Source organism: Vicugna pacos, chromosome 7 (assembly GCF_048564905.1).
Source record: "Vicugna pacos chromosome 7, VicPac4, whole genome shotgun sequence".
Lineage (NCBI taxonomy): Eukaryota > Metazoa > Chordata > Mammalia > Artiodactyla > Camelidae > Vicugna > Vicugna pacos.
This window is the reverse complement of record NC_132993.1, coordinates 74,774,410-74,797,709: the sequence shown is the minus strand read 5'-3', so window position 1 is coordinate 74,797,709 and position 23,300 is coordinate 74,774,410. Positions and strand designations below refer to the sequence as shown.

Sequence of the window (23,300 nt, the reverse complement as noted above, 5' to 3'; positions counted from 1 at the left end):
AGGAATATCTGAAAGATTTGGCAGTAATAAGTAAAGCAGACATCTTTTCTGTTTAGAGAGCAGTAATGCTAGATTCTAAAATTGTATTTTGCAGGAAGAAAATTTGAGCTAATAGAGACATTTTTATAGGTTTGAGGAAAATTTTGTTGGTTAAGAAGTAATACTCTATAATAAGTTTTTATGTCTTTATATGAAGCTCAAGTTGTTCCTTCCCCCTCTTTTTTTTTAGCTCGTCACCAAAGGACATGGATGAAAATGAAAGCAACCAGTCCCTGATGACAAGTAGTCAGTATCCTAAAGAAGCAGTAAGAAAACGCCAAAATTCACGGAATTCTGGAGGAAGTGATTCTTCTAGGTTTTCCAGGAAAAGTTTTAAACTGGATTACAGACTAGAAGAAGATGTAACTAAGTCAAAGAAAGGAAAGGATGGGAGGTTTGTTAATCCTTGGCCAACGTGGAAAACCCCCTCTATTCCAAATGCTCTCAGATGGCTGATAATGGAAAAAAATCACAGCAGTGTTCCGACCTCCAAAGAGGTAACGTTCGGCTTTTTGGGTGCGTCATATTTACTCTTAACATACGTATTACTTAACTCTGCTGTGAATTGTATTCTGACACGCAAGTCAGTTAATTGAGCCCTTTTGGGTGATGAGGTTCTGGGGAGATGATGTGAATAAGGTGCCTTCAGGTTCGTGATTTAACAGCAGAGTACATGTGTGAATAACCAGCTCTGATCTGGTGGCAACTAGAGGTAGGAACAGAACGCTCACGCACAGGAAAGGAAGCGGTTAATTCTGGCTGGTGGGATTGGAAATGGCTTCACAGAGGAGGTGCTATTTGAGCTGGGCCTGGAAGGATGAAAGGTAGTTGGCAGTGGTGTTCCTGGTAGATGATGGCATGACCAAGGTCACGAAGGTGAGAGAGTACGTGACATGTTCTAGAAAGTAGTAATCTGAGTGTTTGGAATGTGAATTATCAGGGTTAAGGCTAGCGTGCTTGGTTCTTCATCCTTGGATAAAGCTGCTAAAGCTGTAAAAGAAATTGTTGATGACCTTTCTAGACCCTTAAAAATGAGCAGTAGTTTACTGGCCTTTGAATATGCTAGTTAAGCGTAGGATGAGATTGTTAACGTTTGGCCTCCAGCTTATTAGGCGAATGCGATTTTACTTTGGTGGGGAGTGGCTGTTCCCAGCTGCAGTAGCACTTTTTTCTCCTTCCTTAGTTTTTGCCCCTTTCCACCTCCTGCCTCCCTTGGCTTCTCTTTTCCACCAACCCCTGTCTTGCTTGGCTTTCTGGGGAACTGAGAGATAAAGAACCAGACATTGGAAGTGGGTGGCATCCCTGAAGGTTTGATCTGCAGTGGGAAGAGGTGGGTGGGTGTGTGAGTGGTGGTGGTGGTAGGTCTTCTGCTTGGGTAAGCGTGTCCACTTTCCCTTAAAAGGTGTGAGGTTTAAAAACCTGGTATTATGATTTTGATGCTAAGGAATATTCATAGTATTAATCCTAGTAACAGGTGATTAACATGAATAGTACTTTCCCAGTACTTCTAAAGAATGAGTCAGAATATTAATAAAACCTTATTATTTGTCTCAACTTTGAGGGTTGGAAAAACAAGAACATTATTTTTCTTCTGAAGAACCCAGTGTGAAGAGAAACACGGAGTCAAGCTGTGAAAAGAAGAGTTTAGGTCAGGAGGCTGAGATGGGAAGGCTATCTGTTGGCGTAAATTTCTTCCTGGTGTTTGGGCTACAGCTTCTAAAAATAAAGAAGTATTTCTGTGCCTTTAGTTTTGTTTCCTCTCAAAGAGGAAAGCAAGTGACCACATGAAGGTGAAAATACATCTCTGCACTCTAATGATTTGGAGATATTCTAGAAACTGGGTTGAATTTCTGAGAACTCGCCAGGCCAGTTGTTCTTAAACCCTTGTGGATACTGGCCCCTCTTGAAAATCTGATGAAAGCTGCAGACCCGCTTCTTAGAGAAATATACACGTGTGCATAAACAGATGGCATTTTACCATAATTTTAGGGAGTTCCTGGGCACTTCTCAAGCCTGTCTGTTAACTCATTCATTTAGTCAGTGTTTTACTGAGCACCTGCTGTGTGCCCGGCACACTGTTCTGTGTGCTAGAGTTAGAGCCATGAGCAAAGCAGAAAGATACCCTGGCTTCCTTGGACCTTAGGTTTAGTGGAAGAGACAAAAAACAAACAAGTAAGTGATGTAGGATATTGAAGGATGAAAGATGAGAGTGCTTTGAGGAGTAAAAAGAGAGAAGGAAGTTAATGCATGGAGGTGGGAGCCGCATTCTTTAATGATGTGTAAGCTCTCTTTTTTTTCCCCCTAAGGCAGGCAGTTTCTTTTTAAAGGAAGTGTCAAAAGGAGGTCTCAGTATGAACTACTTTAACACATTCAGTGTAATGCAAGAGAGAGGAGACACCTTTGTCCTGTTCCAATTTCTGTTTTCTTTTACCTATGTCTCGTTTCCCCCTTGTTTCCAGTACAAGCCTAAAACTAGATCAAGAGCACGCTGACTTCTGTTGCTTTCACAGATAACTCTTAAGTCCATATTTAATACCTTTAAATTGCCAAAATTATTACTTTTAAGAACTCCTGAATGTGATAGTGTCCTTCATTTAAAAAAAAATTAAAGACCATGTAAAGAATGTCTACTTCAGATTACTGGGTCTGTTCAGAATTTAATCAGGTTTCTGGAAATTATTTTTGTTAGACATTGGCACAACTTCAGATTACTGTTTTGGAAGGAGAGGATGATATGATTTATGTAGGACTGTAATGACTATGTATTATGCAGTTTATATCATTATAATATATTTAGGTATATGAATATGAAAGTATTTTGGAAAAAACATGATGAAAGGATAAGATAACAGTACAACAGGTATAAACAAAATGAAATAGGCTTTTAGTTGAGCTACACAATTTAGTTGCCTGATCAGAAAACAGTACTTGGACCGTTCCTGCCATTTGCTTTTTTTTTTTTAATTTTTTATTGAAGTATAGTCAGTTTACAATGCTGTCAGTTTCTGCTGTACAGCACAGTGCTTCAGTCATACAGGAACATACATATGTTCGTTTTCTTACTCTTTTTAACCGTAAGTTGCTACAGGATGTTGAACATAGTTCCCTGTGCTGTCGTGCCATTTGCTTGTTCCGGGTCACTGGAGCAGTGGTCCGAGCACAGACTTCGCGTTGTTCGTGGGCTGTCGTTGCCCTGTGTTCTTGCACTGGCTCAGTGACCTTGTCTGATTGTTACCATTGTTGATTGTCTCCAACACTCAGGGCAGAGATGACTGGAGAGTTTTAAAGAGGGAGGGAAGCAGGCATCTCCTGAGTTTCATTAGTGGAAGGAGGCTGTGCTTCTCAGTTACTGCTGTAGAGGGGAGAGGGGCGGTCACAATGGAGTGTGACAGAGACACGGGACTGAGGCCATGCAGTATGGCTGGTGGAGAAAGTGGGACAACAGGCTCAGGCTCGGGTTCCTAACCAAGAGTGTGACCTTACTTCTATCATGGTCCCTTTGAGGAACTCTTCTTTTTCTGTCTGTAAATTTAGGCTAAGACAGTTTAAGTTCCTAGGATTGTTTTGAGATTCACACAACATGTGAAAGTGCTTTGGAAATACCACGTACTCTGCAGATGTATGATACTGAAGATGGGAGGCACTTTGAAAAAGTGAAACATACTAGTTATTTTATTTTATAGTGTTTTTTTTGTTGGTTGGTTATTTATTCATTTTACATTCCACTTGTAAGTGATAGCAGTCATACAGCATTTTTCTTTCTCTTTCTGGCTTCACTTAGAGTGATGGTATTCAGGTCCACCCATGTTGCTGCAAATGGCATTATTGTTTTCTTTTTTTTTACAGCCGAGTAGTGTTCCATTGTATATCTGTACCATGTCGTCTTTATCCAGTCATCTGTTGATGGACATTTGAGTTGTTTCTAAGTCTTGGATACTGTAAATAGTGCTGCTATGAACATTGAGGTGCATGTGTCTTTTTGAATTTTATTATTCTCTCGGTGTATGCCCTGTTTTTCTAGTTTGCTAACAGGTTGCTTTTTAACTTTTATCAAGGAAAAATTTATAGGTATGCAGCTTTTAAAAAGTCAGTACCGACAGGCTTATAAGAAAAATAGCAGTCTCCTAACCAGCCTCTGCCAGCCTGTCCCCTCCCCAGAGGCAGCAACTTTCAGCCCTTTAAGCTGTTTCTTCTGGAGTTTATCTGCCTATTTCTTTTCTTTAATTTTATTGTGGTAAGAGCATTTCCATGAGATCTACCCCTTAGTTATAAGCGTGCGGTGCCTTATCGTTGACTCCAGGTACCATGTTGTACAGCACATCCGTGGAGCTTACTCATCTTGCGTAACTGCAACCTAATACCTGCTGACAGGAGCTCCCACCTCCCTCTTCCCCCAGCCCCTGGCAACCACTCTTCCACTCTGAGTCTGTGAATTTGACTGTTTCAACACGATATGTGGTTATTTGTTTATTCATTGTGCTCCATGCCTGGTGAGCCCTTTAGATTTTGAAAAGTTTTTGACTTCGGTCTAGGAAATTTTGTCTGTTTCTTTGAAAATGTCCTTCCCTCTTTTTATTCTAAACGATTTTTCCTTCTAAAATGGTTATTAATCATATTTTGGACCTCTTAAATCAATCTGTGATATTTTCTCCTGTACTTCATCTCTATTAATTTTTTTGTTTTGCTTTCTGGCAGATTTCCTCAAGAATGTATTTGTTTCCATTTTAAATACTTCATTGTTTGTCTCAGAGTTTTAAGTGATGGATGAAAACTGTCGCAATATGAAATTTTAAAAAACCTAGAAAATATGAATACTCTGATCTTAACTGTGCATAAAAATCGACCTGTGCATAAAGATAACAGTGGTTATAATCTCTTCACATTGGTATAATGGATGGCTACTCTTACCATCTTTATATGTTTTCTCTATTTTCGAAGTATTTTATGAAGGGCATTTTCTTTTATAATTAAGGAGGCGTTTAAATATAAATATAAAACATTGTACATTAATAATTAATTAGAGGTATTTTGGTAACAGATCAGTGTCTATTCAGTGGTCACTTGTATCATCAAAATAAATACGAAAATGAAAAAATTGTATTTAAACTTTAAATTTGAGTTGCAGAGTAATAAATACAAAAGTTTCCTAAAACAGTAAAAAGATGCTTTCAGTTAGAAGAGTAGTGGGTGAATGAATGTTGAGATTTCCCCTTTTCTTAAGAAAAGTAAAACGTTAACTAGTGTACTGGTTAATTATGGGCCAGGGGATTTTCCCATTTGTAGCTTTAAAAAAGGAAGACCAGCCAAGAAGAATCTTGATCTAGTAAAGAAAATGCCAAGTGAGTGCGTGGTTTCCTCAGATAAACAAGAATTTCTCTGCCCCCATTCTATGTGCTTTTTGAAACTCTGATGATTAGGATAAAAAAAAAACTTTTCTTTTTGGAATCGCAACTGTAGGCTCTATTTCTTTGAATTTCACAGGATAGTAGTGCTAGAAATCAAATTATTTAAAATAAGCTAGTCTTTTGTGATGGGCTTGGAAACCAATGTATCGTGAAGAAAGGAACTTGAAGAAAAGTGTGACCGTTTAATCCAGGTGTCTTGTCAGCCTTTTACCTTTTTTAAAAATAGCTTTGAGATAAAATTCAGGTGCCATGCGATTGACCTGTTTAAAGTGTACAGTTCAGTGGTTTTCAGTACATTCAGAGTTGTGCAGCCGTCACCACAATCTAATGCACTTTAATTACCCCCAAAAGAAACCCCATGTCCTTAGTCATCACCCCCCAGTTCTCCTGTCATCCTCCAGCCCCGGAAATCGCTCATCTCTTTTCTATCTCTATGGATTTGCCTATTCTGGAGATTTCATATAAATAGGATCACATGATATATGGTCCTTTGTGACAGGCTTCTTTCACAGTTCACCTGGTAATACGGTGTTTGGAGAATAAGGTGAGGCTGTCAGAGGTGCTCAAGGTTTTACTTTGTTTCCTCTCAGTCATCATCAGATAATGTCAGGTATAAAACTTCAAATGGCTTTTAAACTTAGAGTGAGAAGAAAATGCAGCAAGCTTCAGGGAATTTTGTTTCAGCTGTTCTGATGCACTGTCCAAACTTGGTACTTAAAATTTTTTTTATAGTTTTATTAACATAATACAAGCTCCACATATTCAAAAAGTACAATTTGATGAGTTCTGATAGTTGTATATACCCACAAAATGATCACCATGATCAAGATAGTGAACATACCCATCATCTCCAAAATTTCCTTTGTAGTAATCCGTCTCTCACTCCCCCATCTGCCCTGCAGGCTGTGTGTTACAGGCACACCTCGGAGGTACTGCAGGTTGGGTTCCAGCCCACTGCAGTAAAGCCATAAAGCCAGTCACACCAATTTTTTGGTTTTCTAGTGCGTATAAAAGTTATGTTTACTATATACTGTAGTCTGTTAAGTGTGCAGTAGCATTTTGTCTTAAAAAAACAATGATGTACAGTACTTAATTTGAAAATACTTTATTGCTTAAAAAATGCTAACCATCACCTGACAAGGTGGGGTTGCCACAAACCTTCAGTTTACTGAAAAAAGAAAAAAAAGGTATCTGTGAAGTGCATTTAAACTAGGTGTGCCTGTACTGTTTTTATGTATTAAATGAGATATTTGGGAGTATGTATAGTTGTCTGAGGCGTGGAGTGCAGTCATGTGAGTGCTGTAACTTCTCTAATCCTTTTTTTTTTTTAATTAAAAAAAAATTCTTTTTGGCAAGATGGGGGAGGGAATTAGGTTTATTTATTTTTAGGGGAGGTACTGGGGATTGAACCCAGGACATGATGCATGCTAAGTATGCGCTCTACCACTGAGTTGTAACCCCCGCCCCCAGGAGGACTTTAAAGTGCCTTGATGTTACTTAAGATCTTAACTCGGTTAGAAACTATGAGAAAGGAAATGGATTTTAAAAAAAAATACGAGAGATGGATAGGTTGGTGCCTGACTGGCTGTTAGGGTTGGGGCTCGCTTGCTTCTTCTAGAACACGTGCAGAGGGCTTGCTGTGTGCCTGGTGCTCCTAATTCAGTTTCCAGTGATTATAGGTAGGTGATTGTTACACCCATTTCTCAGATGGGGAAACAATGGCTGACAGTGGCTAAGAGAAATCTTGATCATCCTCTACCTCTGCTGCTGCTCCTCCCTGTCCGGGCCGTTTTCCCACTGGGACAGGCTCAGTGACCTGTTTCCCTTCACCAGCCTCCCCATCCACCCTCTCATCCCTGCCCAGCGCCGTCTCCTTTGTCCAGGTCTGTATCTCTGCAGGCGGCTGAGGGGATGCACCCCAGCTCATCATCTGTTTTCTCTAAATGTAAATGGGTCATGTCTTTTTTTTTTTTTTTTTTTAAATGATTTTCCTTACTGTCTCTGGGTAAGCTACGGCATTCAAGGCTCTTACTGTTTTCTGATCCTTTATAAATTCCATTGTCTCCTGCCTCCAGATGCCGTATTCCTACTTGGCTCTCTGCCTTTGCTTGGGCATTTTCTCCACCTGAAAGGCCCTTCCTCCTCTCTGCCTCATGAATTCATTCCTCAGGAACCCACACAACTTACTGTGTCTGTAGTGCCTTCGGCAGCTTTCTTATTAGCCTGTAGCATGTCGTGTATTTTATTTAATTATCCAATACCACATCTTTTTCAAAATTGACTTGCAGCAACTTATAAAAAGGACTTGTAGCAGTAAAAAATTGATGGATGGATATACAAGACCAAATGGACAATTAGAATAGAAAAACAGCCAAGAATACAGTTAGTATAGAAACTGTTTCATCACACTGCACACCGCAGAGGCAGCCTCAGCTTTTATTCTGAACTTCCGAGTCAAAGCAAAAAGCCAAGCAGGAATGATCGGTTTCCCTCGTGACAGTCGAATGAATAAAGCCAGCTGCTCTGGAGAAGAGGAGCTTTTCCTGTTACAGGGAATTAAGAGACATGTTTCTGGGGTGAGTGAGGAGGTGGGGTGGGTGGGGTGGTTCCCAGTCAGAGACAGCCCTGCGGTGTATGTTTCTCCAGGCGGCTTCCTGTAACAGATGTGCATGCAGCTGTGTGGCAGAACCCCAAAGCAGAGTTTATGGAAGCAGTTTTATAGAAGTCAGGACTGTGAGCCTACAACACAGCTGCTTGTTTCATCTAGCTTAGTTCAAGGATGAAATGTAGAATAACCAGAGCAGGAACACTTACCACGTTTTCTTGTAGTTATTGTTTCACATCTGTTTGTCCCCAAAAGTGATGAGCTTATCATGGGCAGGGACCATATTTTCACTTTGGTTTGATCAGTGGTAGAAAAACCTCAAGGGTGAGGAGTGGGGAGAACCGTCCGTGACTGGGATTTGCCCAGGAATAAGCACTGAATTCTGTGTACTAAGGAAGTCAGGTTCGTATCTGAGATCCAGGATCTACGCGTAAGTGGTCAAAAGTTTTCTTCACTGCTTGTGGGCGCGGATCTTCTCTGGGAGGCAGTTCTCAGCAGGACCAGAACTGCGGTAGCAGAGGGACTGCGCCTCGGCCCGGCGCCTCCTGCCAGTTATAGAAGCGTCTTGCCTGAATTTAGTCAAGTCAGCAGTACTCAACGTTTCACATTTAATTTTCCCTTTGTCCTTTGCATTTGGGACTGAGGAGATCTTAAATTACTGTATTGTCATAGTAATTGAGCCTGATTCGGAAGGAAGTATGCATGTTCAAGAGAAAAGCAAAAATGGCAAATTTATTGAATGACTTTGGTTCTTCCCATATAACCTTCTCTATAATTCAGGTCAAAATATGATTGACGACATATGCCATTTTTTAGTTCTCTTTTTTAAAATAGTGGCTGCTTCTTTCTTTATGCACACAGGAACTTGATAAAGAACTCCCGGTGCTTAAGCCATATTTTATCAACAACCCTGAAGAAGTTGGAGTGAGGGAAGCAGGCCTGAGAGTCACATGGCTAGGACATGCGACCGTGATGGTGGAAATGGACGAGCTCATCTTCCTCACGGATCCCATCTTCAGCGCTCGGGCCTCCCCGTCGCAGCACCTGGGCCCCAAGCGGTTTCGCCGTCCCCCGTGCACCATCGGCGAGCTGCCCCCCATAGATGCGGTCCTGATCAGTCACAACCACTATGACCACCTGGACTACAATTCTGTCATTGCTCTGAATGAGCGATTCGGGAATGAGTTGAGATGGTTTGTGCCTTTGGGTCTCCTAGACTGGATGCAGAAATGTGGCTGCGAGAACGTGATCGAGCTGGACTGGTGGGAGGAGAACTGTGTCCCTGGACACGACAAGGTCACCTTTGTGTTTACGCCTTCCCAGCACTGGTGCAAAAGGACTCCCGTGGATGACAACAAGGTTCTCTGGGGCAGCTGGTCTGTCTTGGGGCCCTGGAGCAGGTTTTTTTTCGCCGGAGACACTGGTTATTGCTCTGCTTTTGAAGAAATAGGAAAAAGATTTGGGCCTTTTGACCTTGCAGCTCTTCCCATTGGAGCGTATGAACCAAGGTAGGTAGACTTCCAAAGCATTCCTGCTACGTAGTAAGTTAATTGAGCTTAAGGCAGTTATGATACATAATTTGTGATTTTAATGATAGACTTTGTTATACATTGGGTAGGGGTTGGTGTGTCAGATTCAATTAAATTTTTTTTAAATTTGAAAATATATTATTTTTTTTAATTGAAGTACAGTCAGTTATAATGTGTCAGTTTCTGGTGTATAGCACAATGTCTTAGTCATGCATATACATACATATATTCATTTTCATTAAAGGTTATTATAAGATACTGAAAATAGTTCCTTGTGCTATACTGAAGAAACTTTTTTTTAAATCTATTTTTGTATATAGTGGCTAACATTTACAAATCTCAAACTCCCAAGTTTATCCATTCACACCCTTTCCGTGGTGACCATAAGATTGTTTACTGTGTCTGTGAATGTTTGTTTTGTAGATGAGTTCATAGTGTCTTTTTTTAAAAAACTTGATCACAGTCTATTTTTTTTTTTGTTAGTTTACAATGTGTCAATTTCTGGTGTACAGCATAATTTTTCAGTCATACATGAATATACATAATGTTCATTTTTATATTCCTTTTCAATGTGAGCTACGGATCTTGTATGTTTCCCTGTGCTATACAGTGTAAACTTGTTTATTCTATGTATATGTGTCAGAATCGACAGTTCTTCAAATCCCAGTCTGTCCCTTCCCACTCCCCTCCCCCCTGCAACCATAAGTTGGTATTCTATGTCTGTTTCTGTTCTGTATTTATTTGTCTTCTCTTTTAATTTTTAAAAAAATTTTAAAAAATTTAGATTTTAGATTCTACATATGAGTGATATGTTACTTTTCTTTCTCTTTCTGGCTTATGTCACCTAGAATGATGATCTTTAGGTCCATCCATGTTCTGCAAATGGTTTTTTTATGGCTGAGTAGTATTCCACTGTATAAATATACCACAACTTCTGAGGGGTGGGAAGGGACACACTGGGATTTCAAAATGTAGAACAGAAAAACAAGATTGTACTGTGTAGCACAGGGAAATGGATACAGGATCTTGTGGTGGCTCACAGCAAAAGAGAATGTGACAATTAATGTATGTATGTTCATGTATAACTGAAAGATTGTGCTCTACACTGGAATTTGACACAACATTGTAAAATGACTATAACTCAATAAAAAAAAATACACCACAACTTCTTTATCCAGTCATCTGTCGATGGACATTTAGGTTGTTTTCATGTCTTGGCTATTTTAAGTAGTGCTGCTGTGAACATTGGGGTGCAGGTATCTTTTCAAATTAGAATTGCCTCTGGATGTATACCCAGAAGTGGGATTGCTTGATCATACGGTAAGTCAGTTTTTAGTTTTTTGAGGAATCTCCATAGTGTTTTCCATAATGGCTGTGCCAAACTACATTCCTACCAACAGTGTAGGAGGGTTCCCTTTTCCTCACAGCCTCTCCAGCATTTATCCTTAATGGACTTTTGAATGATGGCCATTTCTGACTGGAGTTAGGTGATACCTCATTTTGATTTGCATTTCTCTCATAATGAGTGATACTGAGAATTTTTTCACGTGCCTGTTAGCCATTTGTATGTCTTCACTGGAGAATTGCTTGTTTAGGTCCTGTGCCCATTTTTGGATTGGGTTTTTTCTTTTGTTTTTAAATTGAAGTATAGTGATTTTACAATGTTGTGTCAATTTCTGGTGTACAGCACAATGCTTCAGACATACATGAATATACATATATTCATTTTCATTCTTACTCACCATAAGCTACTACAAGATATTGAATATAGTCCCCTGTGCTATAAAGTAGTGTAAACTCGTTTATTTTATATGTGCTAGCCAGTACCTGCATTATATTGAACTCCCAGTTTATCCCTTCCCTCTCCCTTGGCAACCAGAAATCTGTATTCTATGTCTGTGAGTCTGTTTCTGTTTTATGTGTAAGTTCATTTGTCTCCCCCGCCACCTTAGATTCCACATATAAGTGATATGGTATTTTTCTTTCTTTCTGGCTTACTTCACTTAGAATGACATTCTTTAGGGCCATCCATATTGCTGCAAATGGCATTATTTTATCATTTTTTATGGCTGAGTAGTATTCCATTGTATAAATATAGGAAAATGTCTTTATCCAGTCATCTCTTGATGGACATTTAGGTTGCTTCCATGTCTTGGCTATTGTAAATAGTGCTGCTATGAACATTGGGGTGCAGGTGTCATTTTGAATTAAGGTTCTCTCTGGGTATATGCCCAAGAGTGGGATTGCTGGATCATATGTTATGTCTATTTTAGTGTTTTGAGGAATCTCCATACTGTTTTCCACAATGGCTGCACCAAACTGCATTCCTACCAACAGTGTAGGGGGGTTCCTGTTTATCCACATTCTCTCCAGCATTTAGCATTTGTGGATTTTTGAACGATGGCCATTTCTGACTGATATGAGATGATACCTCATTAGTTTTGATTTGCACTTACCTGATAGTGATACTGAGCATTTCTTCATGTGCCTATTGGTCATTCATATGTCTTCATTGGAGAATTGCTTGTTTGGGTTATCTGCCCATTTTTGGATTTTCTTTTTTATCTTATTAATTTGTATGAGCTGTTTATATATTCTGGAAATTAAGCCCTTGTCCATTGTAGGTTGTCGTTTTGTTTTGCTCATGGTTTCCTTTGCTGTGCAAAAGTTCGTAAGTTTAATTAAGTCCCATTTGTTTATTTTTCCTCTTATTTCTACTGCCCTAGGAGAACATTACTGAGATTTATGTCAGAATGTTTTACCCGTGTTCTTGTCTAGATTTATCGTGTCTTGTCTTATATTTAAGTCTTTAAGCCAGTTTCAGTTTATTCTTGTGTATGGAGTGAGGGAGTGTTCTAACTTCATTGATTTACATGCATCTGTCCAGTTTCCCCACCACCACTTGCTGAAGAGACTGTCTTTTCTCCCTTGTATATTCTTGCCTCCTTTGTTGAAAGTTGACTGTAGGTCTGTGGGTTTACTTCTGGGCTCTGTTCTGTTCCATTGATCCATATGTCTGTTTTTATGCTAATACCACAGTTTGATTACTGTAGCTCTGTAGTATTGTCTGAAGTCTGGGCGGGTTATTCCTCCAGCTTCATTCTTTTTCTTTAGTATTGCTTTGGCAATTCTGGGTCTTTTGTAATTCCATATAAATTTTAAGATTATTTGTTCAAGTTCTGTGGAAAATGTCCTGGGTAATTTGATAGGGATTTCATTAAATCTGTAGATTGCTTTGGGTAGTATGGCCATTTCAACAATATTAATTCTTCCACTCCAAGATCGTGGGGTATCTTTCCATATCTTTGTCGTCTTTAATTTCTTTAATCAATGTTTTGTAGTTCTCCATGTGTAAGTCTTTCACCTCCTTTGTCAGATTTATTCCTAAGTATTTTATTGTTTTGGATGCAATTTTAAAAGGGATTCTTTCTTTTCCTGCTAATTCATTGTTAGTGTAAGAAATGCAGCTAATTTTTGTATGTTAATCTCATATCCTGCTACCTTGCTGAATTCTTTTATCAGCTCTAATAGTTTTTGTGTGGAGCTTTTAGGGTTTTCTATATATAGTATTATGTCATCCACATATAGTGACAATTTCACCTCTTCTCTTCCAGTTTGGATCCCTTTTATTTCTTGTTCTTGCCTGATTGCTGTGGCTGGGACTTCCACAACTATGTTGAATAGAAGTGAGAGTGGGCATCCTTGGTTCCAGATTTTTGTGGGAAGGCTCTGAGTTTTTCACCATTGAGTACTGTGATGGCTGTGGGTTTGTCGTAAATAGCTTTTATTATGTTGAGGTATGTGCCCTCTATACCCACTCTTACTGGTAAGAGTTTATCATACATGGGTGTTGAATTTTATCAAATGCTTTTTCTGCATCTTTTGAGATCATCATGTGGTTTTTGTCCCTTATTGTTAATGTGGTGTATCATGTTGCGTAGTGTATCTGGAACCATCCCTGTGTCCCTGAGATGAATCCAGCTTGATCGTGGCGTTTATGGACTTTTTCATTTGTTGAATTCTGTTTGCTAATATTTTGTTGAGGAGTTTTGCATCTATGTTCATCGTGATATTGGCTAGTAATCTTCCTTTCTGGTTAGTATGTTTGTCTGACTTTTGGTATCGGGGTGATTAACAGTGGCTTCATAGAATGAGTTAGGGAGTATTCCCTCCCCTTCAGTCTTTTGGAGTTTGAGAAGGACTGGTATAAGTTCTTTGTGTGCTAGAATTCCCCAGTGAAGCCATCTGGTCCTGGACTTTTGTTTGTAGGGAGGTTGTTAAATTGCTTATTCTATTTCGTTTCTAGTGATTGGTCTGTTCAAGTGGTCTATTTCTTCTTGATTCAGTCTTGGTGCGCTGTTTCCGGAAACTTGTCCATTTCTTCTAGGTTTTCCAAGTTGTTTCCATATAGTTCGTATGAAAATATTTTATTCACAGTCATACCTCTTAATTATTTAAAACTAGAAATCATATTACCAAGAAGAAAGGACCAATGTTTAAAGAATTAGTCTACCTCGCCAGAAGTTCACGTACCATTCCTACTCAAGTTAAACAGATCAGCCAGTAATCAAACCTAACTCCTGCTCTTCCTTGAGGATCCTCTCATTCTGTGACCACTTTTTGTTCCATTTACCCGACCCCTGTCCTGTGTTTAATGGAGTAAAAGCAAGTACTTGGCCAATAGCATTAGTTCCTTGTGATGGTTTTATTTAGTCTGGTAAAGACACTGTTGCATTACTCACTCCTCACCCTCCAGCCTTAACATCCTCATCACCTGTCTTCAGAGTAGATAAAGGTCACACTAGCACTGAGACCCAAGAGACCCATCTGCTGCCTGTGTTTTCCTCAATACTGTTTGTGTAAGGAAGAGAGGTGATTTCAAAAGAATTCAGCTAGATTTCAGTCAGTTCTGGCTGAAGTGAAATGAAAGAAACACTAAAAGTAGCAAACGGCTAATTAAAATGTTTTATTTCCTGAAATGTGCGTGTACACACAGACTGGCGTGTAGGATGGCACTTTATGTAGGCAGTACAGTACCAGGAAGAGCAGTGACACACAGGTCAGTTGAGCAGATCTGATCATAGAAGTTCACCAAAGCACTTTCATCACTTTATTAATGTTTTTCCTTTTCTTCATTCAAGGGGCTGTATATTTTTGTTTATAATTTTTTATATAAGGTAAATAATAGTGCTTGAATTTCACTTTTCCACATAATTCTAATTCTGAATTCTAATGAAATCTCTCAAAACATCAACTTGTTTACAAATGAATTTTATGATATTGATATGTGGTATTGGTACCTGATAATATATTAGAATATTTATAATTGTGAAAGTAAATTTTCCTATGTAGCAGAATAGACTTGCATATACATGTGATAGAATGTGTGTAGCCCAACTACACAGATGCACTCACGTGATTCCCCCTTCCTGCTTGCTCGGCAGCTGTTTTGTTACTAAGGTGGGAGAAGGACGGGGAGAACATTCTGAAAGAAGTTCTAAATTCTTCTAAAAGAACTAAATTGTGGTAGTGTCTGCTATGCAGTACAGTTCTCTGGTCAGGACTAAAATTTTAGAAATAATGTTATCAACAAAACTCCCAAGTACTCTGTAAATGTAAGACAGTTCACCCCACAGTGCCTTTCAGTGAGATGCTAGAATGTTTTCATCCTTACTTTGAGACCTTCTGTCATGAGGCGGTCTATCCAAATCCATGAGGATTTTATTGATTTTCATACCAGAGTAATAAACATTGTAAATTTATTTCAGATAGACATCAGGGTATAAAGGAATACGTCTATTCCTTTGCTTTGAAGGAGTTTAAAAAAAAAAAAAAGTGGAAAACACCCAAACCTCTTTCCATCTAGCTCTGAATCTGGAGTGTCAGGGGACAGGGTGGCACAAGTGCTTGTCTCATCTGCCCCTGGGAGGGACACAGGGGCTTTGTCTCTGGGCGCCCATCTGGCCGGCAGCTCCGAACAGGAAGTAACAACCCTCCTGCCGTTGTAGGTGGTGGCCTTCCCCGTGCTGTGTTCTGTAAAGCGCAGGAGCGCTTGTGCTGGACCCACCTCCCTCGTCCTCACTGCAGCCTGAGTTGCAGTAGCAGGCTTGGGACGGGAACAATGTTTAGACAATGTTGTTCTTCCTCGTCTAAACTGATGGCTGGGAAAGCAAAGGACTTGCTTGTTGATAGTATACTTTTTTGCTTTGTATCGGAATTCTTTTGGAAGTGTTGTTCTGTCCGCTCTCTTCTGGGAGAATTCTGTGAAGCAGGTGCTGTGCTGGATGCTTTCAGTAAACTTTGCCTTGTTTAATCTCCCAGCACCCTTGTGAAGTGGTGGCATAGCTTCCACCTCACAGACAAGGAAATGGAAGCTAGAGAATTTGAAGTGGCCTCAGAGGCATTCCTAGCAATGGGCAGCACTGGGATTCATGCCCGGGCGCCCTGTCTCCTGAGCCCAGTGCTTCCCAGGCATGAGGCGGCCTTTCAGGGTTTCCACTGTGTCCATTCTGTCCCCCTGATGTACCCTCTTCTTCCCAAGCAGACACCTCACTCCTCAGTTGTACAATGTTTGTAATGTTTGTTTGCTTTTCTCTCTTTAGCACAATTTAGAAAAGTAAGTTTCGGCAAGCTTTTCAGGTCATTTTGCAACTGGAGTTTTGGTTTCTAGTTCTTTACCCATTATTCAGTTTCTTTGATTAGTACCAGGATTGCAAGATAACATACTTTTTTCAAGTAATGGTAAGTTATATCTTCAGAATAAATCAGTAAAAAAAAATCGTAAGACATGTGAAACAAAATCTTACTATTCAAGGAGTTATTTTGCTTGAGACTTAACTGTATAGCAGTTTGTACAAGAAAGATTTTTGCTTATTTTTTTCCAGCAGAAAAGTGGAATGAAGAGAGATGGTTTTGTCTACTGTGATTTATTACGGTGCAGAATCTTAAAAGGTTAACTAGATGTAGTGATTAGAAATAAACACTAATTTCAAAGACCAGAATTAATAAATTGCTGTGTTTTACCAGGTGGTTTATGAAATACCAGCATGTAGATCCAGAAGAGGCTGTAAGGATTCATATTGATCTTCAAACAAAGAAATCTCTGGCAATTCACTGGGGAACTTTTGCCTTAGCAAATGAGGTGAGTGTGGTTGTGATAAAAATAACTTGGGTTGCGTGTGACCTGTGATAGGATTCAGGCACCACTGTACCCTTGTGTGTTCAGAAACCAAACTGGAATCAGAACCTGCATGGTGGTAAATCACTTTAGTAAAACAATCTTAACAGTGAAAAAACTTTCAATACATGCTGTTCTTTTACTTCTGTAGTTAATGCAGCTGTGTTTATATAACCAAAAATGTGTGCAGTCGAAAGGAGGCTTTCACTCTAGCGGAAGATGTAAGACATCTACATCATTACTTTAAAATAGGTGTTAAAGGGGCAAGTGCTGTAAAGGGGGACAGATGAAGTGGTCTCAGAGGCAGGGACTTCCTGACTTAAGGGACGAGGGAGATCTTCAGGAAGAGGTGGCACCTGACCTTGGCTGTGGGAAGGTGCGTGTGGGACTGGAGGCAGCGAGCACGGGGGCTGGCGAGGAGTCAGTTCAGCCAGCGTGTGGACGGTACAGAGGGCGATGGGGGAAGTAAGGCAGGGCAGCTTGGAACTTTACTGACAGTAAACAGATTCCGTGTCTGCTGTGTGCCAGGCATTGGGATAAATGGTGGTTTTATGCCTAGACTAACACAGAAAGAGCTGACTTTTCCTTATGGTAGCTAAACCCAGAACTGTGCTACTAGCCAGGGTTCTGGAATCAAGCAGGTTAGCAAAACGGTTTCTCTCCTTTTCCTGGATTCAGGGCCTGCCCTAAGCAAAATTTAGAAAAGATGGTTGAGTTTGGTTGCTTCTGCTTTGCTGTGTGGCCTCTTCCACATCCCTGTGTGGCTCTGCGGGGGCGTGTGCTGTCACGCTGTTTTGAGCACTGCCTCTGACATGCCCTCTCCCTAGTTGCGTTTTGTTCCAAAATTAATGCACTGTCTGCCTCCCCCCCAATCAAAATTCCGATTCTGTGATGCTGCAACCCTGAGCCTCGCTGGGGAGGACAGAATAGAATCAGTAAATGAATGATGGGCATGAGAAGGGTGAAGGAGAATCTGAGTGTGTGTGTACCTGGAGAAGGGAGAAGCGGATCCTGGTTTCCACTGGGAGACCACTGTATTAGGTGGCAGTTTCTTACTCCAGGTATGTATGAGTTCCATGTGTGTAGAGATTATTTAGATGTGGATGTTTATGTTCCATATATAATATTCCAGCATCTTAGATGAAGTAGCAGTATTTATTAAGCCTGTGCAAGAAAAGAATCAAGGATGACTCCTAGATTTTTAACTTGTGTAATTAATTGTTGAGTTACGCTCTTTACTGGCATGAGAAGATGAGAAAACCTCAGCCTTCAAGAACTATCCCTATTATAAATCTTAACCTACATCTTTATTTCTTAAACGTATTTCTTAATGAAACATCACTCTTTTTGACATTAATTGCATAATCTGACAACTATGAGTTTGCTAAATAAATTATAAAAGTAGATGGAATTGGGGGATATGTTTAGCCTATGCTTTGCAAACACTTAAATGCAAATCATTTTAAAGTGGTTATTATATGAGCAGATTAACGATGTCCTTGACTTGGCAACACTTTTGAGATTGGAAAGGAGCAGCACTGGATTTATCTAAAGAATGAGTGAACTTCCTCATGTATTTAAGCACTTAAAACTTACTAGTATTTGTGGAAACAAATTTCAAAGACTATGTAATACATGTCTAACTTCTTAAATGACCAGGGTCTTTATTTGGAACACCTGCTGGCACAGACTGTGGAACACTGGCCCTCGTATGGGGCGGGCGGCCTCTGTTTTCACTGCTTGCTCCCCTTTGTCTCTCATCTGTCTTGCTTTGGTCCCTTGGCTGTTGGGCATTTTTATCTTCCCTGTGGGACTAAAGCACTTGTGCTGAGACAGCTGTCAGTCACTTGCCTCTGTCTAGAGTTATCTTCTAGGTGGTTGAAACAGCCAAGAATTGACCTATGAAGCAACTCAAAGATACAGGAGCATCAAAATCCACACTGAGGTATAGCTTATAACTAAAGTTACAGTTTAGGAAAGAAATTATTTGTGTAAGTGTACTGTTGACCAAGACTTGCAGAGCACAGGGGAGAAAGAATTTCCCACTAAAAAATGTTTTGTTAAAGAATTTCATCATTTTGAAATCTCTTCAAAACAGCTTTGCAAGGGAAGCTTCTTGCCTTAGGCTATTATTTAAAGTTACATTTTTTTCGGGGGCATGTTAGCAATCTCCTGTGTACATAAAAAAGGCTAGAAGTAGATTCCTGCTGTCGGCTAGTCCTGTAAGTGGTTCTCTCTAGGAATAATGGGGTAACCAGAGCATAGTTAACATCAGTTCCTCAGAAAGGCACCCCTGACCCCCTAACGTAACAGGTGAGCAGGTGGGAAAAAAAGATGTGTGTGGCCAGTAACTGTACGTGAAACAGCCCATCTTAAACCACAGAGAACTTGGCTGGGTTTCCTGGGAGTACACGCACCTGCTGCTAGCTGCCCTCCTCCCTTCCTTCTCAGCTGTGTGCGTCTCTAGCTGGTTGCTGCTTTGACAATCTCTTCAGTCTTACGACTTTCAACAGCATCCATCCACTGTACCTCTCTAGCCTGCTTCCCCCCACAGTCCATGTTTATACATCCAGCAACTGCCTTTGTGACATCTCCACGTGGATATCTGGTAGGTACCCAAAACTGAAGTCTAAAACCAAACATCCTAATCTTCCCTCAAACTTGTTTCTATTACATCTCAATGGCAACACCCTTCTTCCAAGCTAGTCCAGCCAAAACCTTGACTTCTCTCTCTCCTAGCCCCCACCCGGCTTTTCCCCAACATGCACTCAGCTCACCCTCCAGATGCTGTTTTGACGACTGCTCACCACCTTCTCTGCCGCCACACTGCCCCCAACACTGCACAGGGAAGGCACTGTTACCTTAAGTCTGGTCCTGCCACTCCTCTTCCAGGACCATCGCACTCGCCCACAAAGCGCAGCGCAGCCTGCTCCATCGGGTCTCTGTTCAGATGCTGCCTTCTCGAAAAGGACTTCAGATGATTGTATTTAGAATACAACTTGCATTTCCCACACTTACTAACCAGTTTCTCCCCAGTACGCATCAACCATTGAGGTACCACCTATGTTCTTATTCATTTCTTTCTTACCTGTCTCTCTACTGGGATGTAAGCTCCAGGAAAGCAAGTTTTTTTTGGTTCACTCGCCTGGCTACTCTGGGTGCTCGGGAGGCCCTGCCGCATGAAAGGCACAAGCAGACTTAGACTGGATTTTTTTTACTCTTGCTTTAATATCCACCTGTAACAGCTTTTCTAATTGAAACCAGGAAAAAACCCTTTGTGTAATAGCTATTTTCCCCCTTTATTCATTGTAAAAATAGCTACTATGCAATGTAAAGATTTAGACCAAAATAACTGGTGAAATGATTTATCTTTTATACCTTTAATAACTATTAAGTAGTTAGAACAATACATATTCAAATAGTCTATTCTTTAACAAGGTGCGTTTTTTTGTTTTGTTTTGTTTTGAGCTGTGAAAAAGTGAGGGGTTCCCCAGGCCCCTCTTCACTCCTCAGACAGCATCGGAATCTGGCTGCAGCTTGAGGGTAACCGCCCTCCTTCAGCCTGAAATACCTTCCCTAGCATTTGCTTACACACGTTCACACTCCTTACAATCTCCCAAAGTATTGGTAACACTTAATTCTCTAATTGTATCTTTAGCATGGATCCCATTTAGACTGGGATTTCATGTAGGGAAATCAGATTTTATGCTGTTCAGCGTAAGTTTGAATAGACTGACTTAACAATTATATTACCACATTCTGTTAATTCTTATTGTGTGGTTGGCTTTATAACTTTGAACTATGTAACATTAAAAAGCTAAAGCCCTAATCAATTCTTAGAAACAATGCCCAGCGTATATATATAAACTGTAAGTGTGCAGCATATTGTACATGTACTTACCTGCAATATAATACGTATGTGCAGTCAGACTAACAGTTCTACCTGATAAAGATGAAAAAGGAAAAAAAAGCACTACTCTATCAAGATGCAAAGACATGTCTTTATAATCACTGCAGAGTACATTAAAAGAATTATACTGTTATTGTTTACAGAATTCTTAGACCTACAGAAAGAAGGTGCCTTCTGGAACTGCATCATTTCTGCTAGGAAAACATAAAATAATGCTATGAGGTGTTAATAACATAGTGTTTAAAATGATAGGAAGGAATGCATTTTTTGGGTAGGGCTTTACAAAACAATAGACTTCTAATGCTTTTCAGCTTTGTTTCTGGAAAGTAAAGTGTTAAAAATGGCATCAGGATTGAATTTATCTTTCCCCTTTACTTGCGAGGTGTTAACACTTTGGGCTGTTACTACTGTGAAGTTCTATCTTACTCAGCATTTTTTCCTAACTTGAGGGAAAAATCAAAGACAATGTGATTGGCTTATTTGCTAACACTCCAGTGAAAAGAGCATTATTTTACGTAGGCTATGCTGGTTCTTTTACTTTGACCTTTTATTTGAGATATTGTCCCAAATATACGTATGCTTACTCTTTTTCCATTTTTTCCTCTGTCCTTTGCCAGCATTACTTAGAACCTCCAGTGAAGCTGAGTGAGGCTCTAGAAAGATACGGACTTAAGACTGAAGATTTTTTTGTCTTGAAGCATGGAGAATCAAGGTACCTTAATACTGATGATGAAAACTCTTCTGAATAAACATGAGTGCAGGAGCTTTCAATGAAAAAGGCACCATCTGATAAAAATCTGAAAAGACTAAAATTCATGAACATTACGATCTTTTACATTTGGAAACCACTTCTGCAAGATTGTGTCTTGTCTTACAGTTTGCTTACTCACATGATGGCCAATCATATAAACAGAGTGCAGAGGTGGGTCATTTAAATAATGAATTGGGTAATGTGGATTTTAAATCACATCTTGATGACCTAAGCATTGCTATGGAAGTTTTTTTACTAAAGCATTCTACTTTAGTGGTAGGAGTTTGAAGTTATGGAAAACTGATTTTAAAGACTCATTTCTGTTTTTCTATTCTTCGGGGCCTTCTGCGAGTTGAGGCAAGGCTGTCTGCCTGTCTAGATTTTCAGAAGCCTGCACGTAGAAACAGTTCTTATACTCATATGAGAGTAAATGATGACATTCCCACATGCTTAGAGCAATGATTGCTCTGTCGAGATTAGTTTATATGCCAAATATTAAGTGATTTATTTTTTTAAACATAAAAACCTAGGAGTTTGGGCTAAATTATCATTTGTAAAGACTTAACTTTTTAAAAGAGAGGAACAGTATATTCTATGGCATGTCTACAATCCCCAAATCAAAAGCCCTCTGAGCTGGGCAGAGGGAGGAGAAATATGGTTATGAGAATATGATTTGAGGAATTGGAGATTAAACATACAGGGGAGGAGAAATATGGTTATGAGAATATGATTTGAGGAATTGGAGATTAAACATACAGAAAAGTCAGACCTGCTAAGTACAAATATAGCTGCAAGGAAATAGTTTACAAGGAAATAATGTACAAAGGTAAAGTGCAGATCTTCAATATTAATAGACCATACACTTTGAATTCTTTCCTTTCCATATTCCATCTTCTCTCCATATACTGATTTTTTTCTGGTTTCTTAATTCTAGCACCAATATGTCAGTGAGATTTATAAACATGTTTTATAGATTCTGATGTCTTGTATTTTTATATGAAATGACTCCCTAAGCACAGTTCTGCTTGTATTAAGCCAGTGTGGATACTAGTGGTTAAAGACAGTAATTCTGGAGTCAAGCTGACCTGAGTGTTAGTCCCTGACAGGCTCTGCAGTCCCTTGGTGACTCTGAATCTTCCCAGGTGAGAGAGCTGGTGATGACAGAAGCCCCTTCTGTCTTCCCGGTCCACAGTCTCAGTGAAATGAACAATAATCAAAACAGGTTTTCCTTACCAAATGCTACCCAGGCAGTGCTCTGTAATTTGTTGTCACATATAGAAGTATATATAATATGCAGGCCACATGTTGGCCACTTACTCTGAATTTTCATCCTTCGTCCACCATGGATTTTCTGTGTTCCCGGAAACAAGTCACCTAAGCTCACTGTGCCTCAGTTTCCTCACGTGCAACAAGACGGTATCTTTGACCTACCTCCAAAAATGTGAAGAATAAATAAAATCATTGTTTTTTAAAAGCTCTTTGAGAATATAAGGAGAAAATGATTTCTTGAAATATCACTGCCTGACACAGACAGGGAGATTTGAAAATGAGAACTAGGGTAATGCTGTCTGATAATGTATCCTTCCTGCTGCACATTCAAGCAGATAAGGACACTAAACGCCAAGGACTAACAACTTCATCTGCTGCATTTTTTAAATTTGGAGTAACAGCAAAATAAATGTAAATGATCTTTATCTAGAGAGATGCACCTCTGTCTAGGGGAAATACTTATGTGTGACTTGGGGGGCACTAAAGCACAAGAAGTTTCCCCCATAAAATAAACCTTCAGGAAAAAAACCACTTTCTTACTCCAAAGGAACATTTAGCAAGCAGACAGGAATCAAGGTATTAGGCTCGCGGTGGATGAGCTTTGGCGGGTGCTGC

General features: G+C 39.8%; 2 protein-coding genes across 15 annotated transcripts in view; one reads left to right on the top strand and one right to left on the bottom strand.

Annotated features, from left to right (window-relative positions):
* Positions 1-22,390, top strand: part of NAPEPLD (N-acyl phosphatidylethanolamine phospholipase D) — a 91,365-nt gene extending 68,975 nt beyond the window's left edge. For all 7 annotated transcript variants that reach the window (XM_072965184.1, XM_015234461.3, XM_072965180.1 and 4 more), the window contains 4 exons: positions 230-536; positions 8,911-9,557; positions 16,605-16,719; positions 21,283-22,390. In XM_072965184.1, coding sequence (XP_072821285.1) covers positions 246-536; positions 8,911-9,557; positions 16,605-16,719; positions 21,283-21,414 — 1,185 coding nt within the window. In that variant the 5' untranslated portion in view covers positions 230-245 and the 3' untranslated portion in view covers positions 21,415-22,390. The remainder of the gene's footprint in view (positions 1-229; positions 537-8,910; positions 9,558-16,604; positions 16,720-21,282) is intronic.
* ARMC10 (armadillo repeat containing 10) overlaps positions 18,396-23,300 on the bottom strand; it is a 33,715-nt gene continuing 28,810 nt past the window's right edge. For 7 of the 8 annotated variants that reach the window (XR_012074559.1, XR_012074561.1, XR_012074562.1 and 4 more), the window contains one exon: positions 18,396-22,843. The gene's annotated coding sequence lies outside the window, so the exon portion shown is untranslated. Of the gene's footprint in view, positions 22,848-23,300 lie in introns of all 8 variants that reach the window. The other variant, XR_012074560.1, reaches the window with a different exon arrangement.